Consider the following 9,704-nt stretch of genomic DNA (forward strand, 5'->3'; position numbering starts at 1 on the left):
TGAGGCCAGGGCGCGGCTCCCCGCCCTGATCCGGGCCTTCGTCGGTGTACTCCCACCCCTCCAACCCTGCGCCAATGGTGAGCGGCGGCAGCGAGCGGGTCAGTGCGCGCGGGTCGGTGGGAATTGCGCCGAGGCTGTGTGTACGTCTGTTACCGTAACAACGGGCAGAGCAGTCCGTCGGCGATGGTGAGTGCCAGCTGCCCTGTCGCGCCCCTTGCCCAGAGGCTGAGCCCTTCGGACCCCGCCACCTCTCCTGCACCGTTCTGGGCTTTGGTGCGCCCCTACTTCTATGATGTGTTTCCCGGAAGGGCTGGGAAGAGATGCCAGCCACCCTGCTGGGCCTGTGATTCGCCACTGCCTCCCCTACACCCACAGCCGGCCCCCATCCGCCCTTCGGGCTCACCTGGCCTTCCCTGCCCCCTCGGTTACGGGTTCCTGGGTGAAGAAGACTCAGGTTCCCCGCAGGGCCTGACCCCTCTCAGACCGTGGTCTCCTCGCCGCCTTGTGCTACCAAAGTTTCCGCACAATGCCGGGGGCGGGGTGGGGGGGGGAGGTTTATCACGTTGAATTGTTAACTTGCATTTTAAATTTTAAGTATCGGGCCATTTGGGAGACGATTTGAGCTTTTGGGTGAACGCACAGATGGGCCAAGTGGATTGAATTTCATTATTCGATATTGACAGAATACACATCTTAATAAGTTAGTAATATTTGGCTAAATCTAGAAGTAGTCAGAAAGTCAGAATACTTAGAGGGAAGCGGAGTACCGCGAGTGGGCATCGTAAAGACATTTCTAGAATTAGGATCCCCAAATTCAGGGAAAGTTTATCTGTCCAGTTATCCATACTCTGCTCCTTGGCTTGCTAGCTCTCTTTACGGATGATCTTCTATAAGGGGTGTCCTTGTTTCTAGAAACAATAGTAAAGAAGAGGAAAAGGATAGAGTTACATGGAAACATGCTTCGTTTTGCCCAGTACACCCTACTATCTCTCCAGTTAAGCAAAGCTTTGGGATTGCTTGGTATAAACCAGTTTTTAAAACAGATATGGTTGTCTCTAACGATTTTATGCAAAATATGGACTATGGTACATGATATTGTGCTTATGTGTTTGTAAAATCTCTAAAGGCCTCTAACTTTAAGAAGGCAAACATGCCATCAACTACCCAGCGAAAAAGGATGAGTCCTAAGCCAGAGCTTACTGAAGAGCAGACACAGGAAATCCGGGAAGCTTTTGATCTCTTCGATGCTGACGGAACTGGGACTATAGATGTGAAGGAACTTAAGGCAAGCCCTGCACAATCCTACTCTGCTGCCTTGCCTTGCCTCTGCCTCTTTGGTTTTTTCCCTGCCACTGCTCTACCCCTTCTGCCCTCTTCTCCCTAAAAAAAAGTAACAAGGAAAGAATGTGCTGTGCTCTGTTTTCCTGTCTTTACTTACCCCGAGTGTTATTAAGTAAAATGAGTGCAAATATCAATTGGCTTAATGCTCTAGTGTTTCCCAATTATTTCACCGTGATTGGGTCAGATGCTGGCTTAATGCTCTTAACATTCATTTTTGCTCCTGCTAGGTTTCGATGAGCATATTGAGATGATCCTATTTTCATTGTAGGTGGCAATGAGGGCACTGGGCTTCGAACCCAAGAAAGAAGAGATCAAGAAAATGATAAGTGAAATTGATAAGGAAGGGACAGGAAAAATGAACTTTAGTAAGTTTTTGACTGTGATGACTCAGAAAATGGTAAGTTAGCTAAGATGATCAGCATATTCATATGTTCCACCCATAATGGACAAATTTGAATCTCGCTATGAAAATGTCTTCATTGAAGAAAAGTTAATACAAACTAGAGAGAGTTCAGCTGATAAAAGATAGTATTTGTGACTGAGAATTAAGATGTTTCGGTTCTACTTGGCTTTCTCCAAGGCCACAGAGTCATAGGAAAAGTAATTTTACCCTCTGTAAAGTAGTGAATGTATACTGCTGTCACATTTTTGCTATTATCTTTCCCCAACTGAATTGTCCATGTGATAACCACAAGCAGTAAAATCTATAAACGCCAACAGTATTATAGTGTCTCGCATTTTGATAAGACAAAGTTCCTATATTTTAAAGTTTGAAATTCTTTTCTCTCCCATTTGTTATTCTGGGCAGCCTTAGCTTGAGGATCTGTAACTTCAGCAGCCATGCTTTTCGGCTGCGCTGGGGATTTGGTCTTTTAGCACTCCCAAGGTTAAGTTTACCCATTCTCTAGTGTCTCCGGTGTCCCTCTTTTAAAGGGTCCAAAGGGTCAAGACAGACTATAAGATGTCACCCCAGCAGCCCACCTCACTGCCCTGTTATCCCACCCAGGACGTATGTTCCCATTGGGCCATTGCTCTTTCTTTGGCCTCCTGGCTCTTCCTTAGTGTGGCTCATCTGTGTTCCACTGGTCTATCGAGACAGATACTGAGCAGTAACTCCATCAGTGTCTCAGGTGTGTTTCCCAGGGCACAGATCGGTTCCTACTCTAATAACTGTTGCTTTGAAATCATCTAATTATACCTATATTTTTCTTCATGGATTGACTTAAGAGATCCGAAAACTTAACATTCTGTCACTACCTACTAAAGCTGTCCCACATTCAAGCGTGCTTCCGAATTGCTCTTATTAGGGGTTCTTTCTATCTTTAGCTATCTTTTAGGAATATTGGGAGTTTGAGCTGTTAGAGATTTTCCTCTCTTCCTCTGTTAGAGGATTAGGGATCCCAGTAATGCTCTATGATCTCATCACAAGTAAAACAGCCTTCTCTTTGCTTCTTGACCCCTCCACCAAGAGGATCCCTCTTCTGCCAGCTTAAGGAGTATATTCTCCCTGATGTGAACTCCACCTTCTTCTGTATTTTAAAAACGAATCCAGTTTCTCTTTGGTTTGTACAGAAAGAATGTTTTAAGTGCAGCCCTTTATATTTCGTTGTTAGCCTCTAAGTTTGTAATAATGTCATTGAGTTTGTCCTCCTTTTCTCCCCTGGATGATGTTTGATCTCCTGTGACCTAGGACCTCTGTCATAAAGACCATCACCATGACCATGTAATGATGTAGGGACAGGGCAGAGAGGCTAGGCACTGTGGGGCTACAGGACTAATCACTGCAGTGTTTCCCTACTCATATGTTTTATGTTCTACTTGTTAAGTCTGAGAAAGATACCAAAGAAGAAATCCTGAAAGCTTTCAAGCTCTTCGATGATGATGAAACTGGGACGATATCCTTCAAAAATCTAAAACGTGTAGCCAAGGAGTTGGGCGAGAACCTCACTGACGAGGAGCTGCAGGTTTGTAGTGTGTCAGACTGGAATGCAGAATCCCTGCTTGGAGCCCTGGGTGACTTTTCTGAGTTACACTCTCTCGGATGTGAGTGCCACCTTGAAGGAGAACTAGTGTTTTCTTGTCTCCGTGCTGACCATTTAATTTCTCTTTTGATGGTGTGACACTCCTTATGGAGCCTGCTCCCAGAAAAATGCACACATGGACAGTTTTACTTATAAGTTTAGGTTTTAGGAATCCCCCTAATGAAGATGACCTTTGGGCTCCGTTCTAGGTGATATGCGTGACAAACTATGACTTGGATTTCAGATCACTTTCAGGAACCACGCTATTACCAAAAGCAGCACATTTGCATGGGGTGGACTACAGTTGTCTATTCATGTAGCATGATAAGAGCCTGTTGCTTAGTCATGTTTTCGTTTCATTTTGAATTGATCTCACCTGAGTCCTTATTGTCACACAGGAAATGATTGACGAAGCGGATCGAGATGGAGACGGAGAAGTCAATGAACAAGAGTTCCTGCGCATCATGAAAAAGACCAGCCTTTATTAAGATTGTTCTCTCCTTTTCTATTGCAAGCACACATAACTAGATTTAGTGCCTGCCATTGTGTGAAACCTGGTTTTCGAGAATAAAAATTGTTTTCTTTCCCCACTGACCTCCCTGTGTAACCTTAGTAACAACCTCAAACCTCTTTTCGATTTTGGAAAGTGTTCTTTGACAGTAAAGTTCTTTGTGAGGTGGCCTGCTGGTCACTTTAATTCCCCAAAGCAGAGCGTGAGCACATTAGAGTGGAGAAAAGGGTCTTAAAACTTTTGCCCACCCGCCGTTCTGCCTGGTATCTCTTCACTCTTGTCACACATTCCCATGTTTATGCCACCACAGAAGGACTTCTGAGATAAGCACATGTTTTACCTGTGTCACCAGGCAGCCAGCATCTTTTCAATGGTTCTGGTCTTAACTGACACCTGAGTGCCGCTTTTTCTTTTACAAAACTCCAGTGAACTCTCTCACTTGCATTTGGAAGTGTGTGTGTGTGTGTGTGTGTGTGTGTGTGTGTGTGCGCGCTATTTGTTTTGTCTTAAAAATAAAGCCTTTCTTATTTTGAGCTTTTGTTCTCCAAGGATGAGTTCTTTAAACTTGACTATGAGTAGCTCTTCTAAACCATTGTGTTGAAGGCAGTCTGGTAAGTCCCAAACTCCTCACTCCCAACTCCTTTTCAGCCTGTGGGTAGAAAAGGAAATAACCCTTTGCTACTGGCATGAATTGGTTTTTGCCTTGGGAATCCACTGGTGTGTAAAACTAGTAGAATTTCATTTCACATAAGCCTAAATGATGCCCTAAAAATAGTTTGGGCAAAGTATAAGACCAAAAAAGAGTTTTTGGTAATTTGTACTTGGACAGATCAAGGAAAGCAAGGTTATGATGACAGTAGGTTGAATTCAGCCAATCTCTGCTCAGTGTCCTTGCTGGATGGTGTCTCAGAATCTTGGTGTCAGGTTGGGCTGAGTGGTCAGTTCCTGTGGGGCTGGACCAGAACGATGGAGGGGATAGGAGGGATGGGGAGGGAATGGTAGGAGAGGTCAGTGCAGGTGCACATGATGCAGACGGTAGGAGAGTGAGTAAAGGGTGATGGGGAGAGGGGAGCAGAGGGAAGCTCACGTGGGGCTGGAACAAGAGATGTAGGGAATGGTAGGAGAGGTCAGTGCAGGTGCACATGATGCAGACGGTAGGAGAGTGAGTAAAGGGTGATGGGGAGAGGGGAGCAGAGGGAAGCTCACGTGGGGCTGGAACAAGAGATGTAGGGGAGATGGGAGGACAGAGAAGTATAACACAGTTTCTGTGGGGCTAGGTCAGGGAGATGTAGGGGAGTGGTGGGGTAGGGAGGGAAAGGAAGGGTAGGTTAACTCTGGAGGATGGTCTACAGAGGTGGAGGGGAATGAGAAGGGAAAGAGAGGGAACAGGGGATAGCCCTTGTGGTTGTGCCAGAGAGATGTAGGGGGAGTAGAATGGGGTGGGGTGGGAGAGGTAGTAGAGATCAGTTCAACTGGGGACGGACCAGCAAGATACTGTGGAGTGAGGTGGGACTGAGTAGAGGGACTAAGGTCAGTTCACGTGGGCAGGAAAGTGATTAGGAGGAGGGGGAGGAAAAGGGGGCAAAGGTTAGTTCATGTGCAGATGAACCAGAGCTGTAGGGGATTGGGGGTGATGGGGAGCAGGATGGAGCAGCTGTTAGTTCATGTTCAGCCCCAGCAGAGAGTGTAGTGGGATCAGGGATAATGGGGAGGGAAAGGGCACAGAGGTCAGTGCATATCGGGCTGGACCAGAGATGAGTGGGCGAGTGGGTGTGGGATTTGACACACAGCACCGACATCAGTTTATGTAAGGATGAACCAGAGAACTGCATGGAAGTTGGGGGGGGGCGGGGAGAGAAAGGGGGAGGACAGGTACTTTCATGTGGGACTTGGCCAGAGATATGAAGGTAAAATCCATGGGGATGGGAGCAGAGGTCAGTTCCTGCAGGTGGGGCAGAGAAAGATAGAGGTGTGAGAGGGGTGGAGAGAGGGGGGCAGATTCCGTGTTGGGTTGGGTATTGGGAAAAAGAGGGAGCCGAAGTTAGTTGATGTAAGATGGACCAGAGAGGGTCATAGGGAGGTGGCAGGGATGTAGATGAAGAGGCAGTGGAAGTGCCTTTATATAAAGCTGGTGCACAGAGTTGTAGGGGATGAAGGGATGGAGATGGAGAGGGAGCTGGCATCTTCAGTTCCTATGAGGATGTGCAGAGATGCCAGGAGATGGAGGGAATGCAGCTTTAGGGGAGAGAAGGTGGGAGGGATGTGGAGGGAGAAGAAGGCAGTTGCTGTTGGGCCTGTGGTCCTCCCTAGTAACTCAGGGAAGTCCTTGAAAGAACTCTCTGGTGGATTAGTCTTTTCTTTGCTCCAAAGTGTTTCAACTGCTAGGAACAGCTGGATTCATTGGTAGCGATAATCAGGCTTGAGATAAGTCGATTCTAAGGAAGCTGTTTAAAGAACGGAAGTAGCTCAATTCCTGTCCCCTTTTAGACATGGAAGAGCTGCTGGACCAGACTATTGACCGGATATTGAAGGGCGGGAATGCACATTGACTGTCCTAGGGGGCGCTATTGAGGTCCTTTCACTGTCTATCAGATTTTAAATTCTTGTTTTTGTCAAATTTTCAAATGCTAGGATTTGGGACAGCACACTCAAAGGGAGTAATACACTCCAAACAACACTTTACTAGTTAGTGATTACAAGTCACAGCTCCATAGAAAACAGCCACTGGTCATCCCACTACACACTTAGTCCGTCTTCTGTTTGACTAGAACTGCTTGCTCCCTAGTGGCACTCCCTCACTAAGTTCAAGTTCTCCCACAGCCCAGGAACTACCCCCTTTTGAGCCCCCCAGGGCCATTGTGATAAGCGTCTCACAGCAAGTGGCAACCTCTTCCACTCCATGTCTCATGACACGCTCAGCTCAACATTCTATATTCTAGAAGTTGCTGGAATAGTGTGCATCTTCCATTGCAGCAAAAGCAATCACTCTGTGTCTAAAAGCAATCAGTGTCTAAAATTCTCACAGGGATTCTGGGCCCATTTCAAAAAACATCACTACCAGAATTTGATGTGTCTGGAAACCAAGTCACGTCTTTTCTAGTTTTCCCCCCCCGCTGACCCCGTCTTCTCTCCTGAGCCTCCCCTTAACCACCACCTTTCCCCTTTTTCTTTCTGGTTGCTAAGTTTAGAGGCTCGTCCTTTTCATTTCCTTTCTCCTCTTTGCCCTGGACGTCTAGGGTGTCATCAAGCTTTCCCTACAGTAGTCACTCTGATCCACTCCTTCCTTTTACATTTCTAAAGCCACCATCTGAAATCAAATTTGGATCATTGTGATGTCCTCTTAGCTGCTTTCTCTGTCCTATCTTTTCCCAAGGTGATCTGTGGTACAATTTCCTCATGTCACTCTCTTGCTCAGGAAGGAGCCTGGCCTTCAGACTCACTCATAACTGGTTCAAATCCCAATTCTTCTACTCAGCAGCCATGCTTTTGGAGACATGACTTAACTGTCTTGAGCCTCAGTTTCCTCATCTAGAAAACAGGGGTGCTGTGAGGTCAAAACTGCTAACAAACGTCAGGTGCTTAGCTTAATGCCGCAAGACACTTTGTGGGCATGCAATGAGTGTGCTCCCGCCACAGCCTCATGTAGAGCCAATCCACCCCTCCTGGCCACCAATGATCACTGTCCATTAGCCTGTTTTTTGCCTTAACTTGGACTCTTCTGTCCTTAGTTAAGTGCCTATGTGTTATCCGTGGTATGGAGTTCATTTCTATACCTGTACTTATGCCTCTGCTATTGTTCGTAATGAAATATTACCCCTATCTTTTTCCCAAATATGCATTCTTCTCTTCTTATGAAACTCCCTCTCAGAGCTCTCTCCTTGTAGAAAAACTTTGGTTTGAGAGTAGACAGGGCTTGTAGGCGGCTTCCCAACTGAAATTCTGAAACAGCAGCCTTGCAGATATGTCTCTTGCCACTAGGTGGAGTGCCAGAACAGAGAGCCTCCAAGGTACCGAACCACCTGGAGTCCAGCAGTGGTTCAAACTGGAATTCCGTGGTGCCTTAAGATGGCTGTGGCTCCAACCAGCCTTGGAGTGTAAGGGAGAGAATGTCATAGTGGAGAGATTCCTGAAGGGGCTGTGGAGTCCTCAGAAAACCCACCAAGTGTGTCTGGTTGGATGCTCGATTAAGTCTAATTAAAAGAGAATAAATGACATATTTGCATTTCTGAGTGTGTGCGGGGAAAATTGTTTACCTGCTACATGGTCTTACTGAGACTCCCCAACTACACTGAATATTTCTCAAGGGAAGAGCGCAGATGTGCCTTTGATTTCTTCAGAGCTGTGCTTGGTGCCTCATAGAACACTGTTTACAAAAGCAGGCTTACTCATTTACCAACCTTGTTGATCCTCTAGCAAGGATTTATTAGCTCATTAGAAAAGTCTAGCATTCTGTGGCTCTTTTTCCTCTGACAATTATCTCTTGTTATGCTTTGAATTGTGTTCCCTTAAAAGATATGTGGGAGTCCTAATCTCCAGAACCTCAGAATGTGACTGTTTCTGAGGACAGGATCTTTACCAAGTTATAGTGAGGTCATTAGAGTAGGTCTTGATCCAATATCACTGGTGTCCTTAGAAAAAGGGGCAATTTGGACACAGAGACATGCATGGAGGGAAGACAGCGTGAGGACACAGGGAAAATATGGCCATCTGCACGCCAAGGAGAGAGGCCTGGAACAGATTCTCCCTCACAGCCTCAGAAGGAACCTGTCCTGCTGATTTTGGATTTCCAGCCTCCAGAATAAGGAGACAATGCATTTCTGTAGTTTAAGTCACCAGTTGGGATACTCTCTTCCTGTAAAACTTCCTTTGTTCCCCCAAGTGTCCTGACCAGAAGTGCACACAGTGATGTTGAGAAAACAAAGCCCGGTCTGTGAATCTCCGCTGTGGAACTCCTCCCTCCGTGGACACTTGATGTGGCCTGTCCTGAGACATCCATGAGCACATGGGGGTGTGTGGTGTCACCACCTGAAATCTTGTACATGGATGTGAGGCCTTCTCTTTGGGAGATGGTGTGTGCTACAGGGTGTCATGCAGGGCGTCTGGTTTCGTCCCCCACATAAGAACGCAGGACATGGTGAGGCCAAAAAGGAACACCCACAGAGCCATAGATAGGGGAGTCATATCACTATAGTCTCGCTGGCGTCTGGGTCGGAGACACAGGAAGCAGGAGCCACACTGTCCAGAACCTGCTGTCCACTTCTCTGCCAACCAACCAACCCCACTTGCTAACTGCCATCCACTCTGCTAACTGCAATCTGCTCTTGCAGGCTCAGCCACCATCTTCTTGCTAGCCCCCATTTTCTGCTAGCGTAGCCACGGCAGTTATATTAGTGGCCAATGGCTCACTGGTTACAGCTGACGGCCAACTAGCCACAGCTGATGGCCATCTGATCACAGTTGATGGCCATTTACTACCCGAGTGAGCACCTTTTCACATGAGGGCAAGAGCCTGGAAACTGCACTCCTGGCTCTGTCCCCACATGGTGTGTGTGTGTGGGGAAATATTTATGCAATCCCTCATACAAAGAGGTCCAACAGGTATGCTGATGACTACAAACTGAGTCAGAAAAGCATGGGAATGATGAGTGAGTAGAGGCAGGTGACAGAGCCTCGGATGGTGGAGGGGCCTTTGTTGTTTCTAACTGCACTACACAGTTGGAAAGAAACCCATTCGGGATGCACCTGGCTGTCTGAAAGAACTGACACTAGCCTCATGAGGGGCATGAGTAGCTGTGAAATGTCTCTGGAGCTGGAGTAGTGAAGTTGCTTTA

At 46.8% G+C, this 9,704-nt stretch overlaps 1 protein-coding gene across 1 annotated transcript; it reads left to right on the top strand.

Annotated features, from left to right (window-relative positions):
• Positions 1–32: 32 nt before the first annotated feature.
• On the top strand, positions 33–3,956 carry CETN2 (centrin 2). Its single transcript, XM_081042780.1, has 5 exons — positions 33–186; positions 1,127–1,285; positions 1,610–1,738; positions 3,168–3,305; positions 3,761–3,956. The coding sequence occupies exons 1-5, from the start codon at positions 184–186 to the stop codon at positions 3,848–3,850; spliced, it is 519 nt and encodes a 172-aa protein (XP_080898906.1). The 5' UTR covers positions 33–183; the 3' UTR covers positions 3,851–3,956.
• Positions 3,957–9,704: the final 5,748 nt, after the last annotated feature.

The sequence above is a fragment of the Rhinolophus hipposideros genome, assembly GCF_964194185.1.
Source record: "Rhinolophus hipposideros genome assembly, chromosome: X".
Lineage (NCBI taxonomy): Eukaryota > Metazoa > Chordata > Mammalia > Chiroptera > Rhinolophidae > Rhinolophus > Rhinolophus hipposideros.

Coding starts and splice junctions, on each gene's coding strand:
- CETN2 (XM_081042780.1), top strand. Junction 1,739..3,167: donor CTGTGATGACTCAGAAAATG/GTAAGTTAGCTA, acceptor CTACTTGTTAAG/TCTGAGAAAGATACCAAAGA. Junction 3,306..3,760: donor TCACTGACGAGGAGCTGCAG/GTTTGTAGTGTG, acceptor ATTGTCACACAG/GAAATGATTGACGAAGCGGA.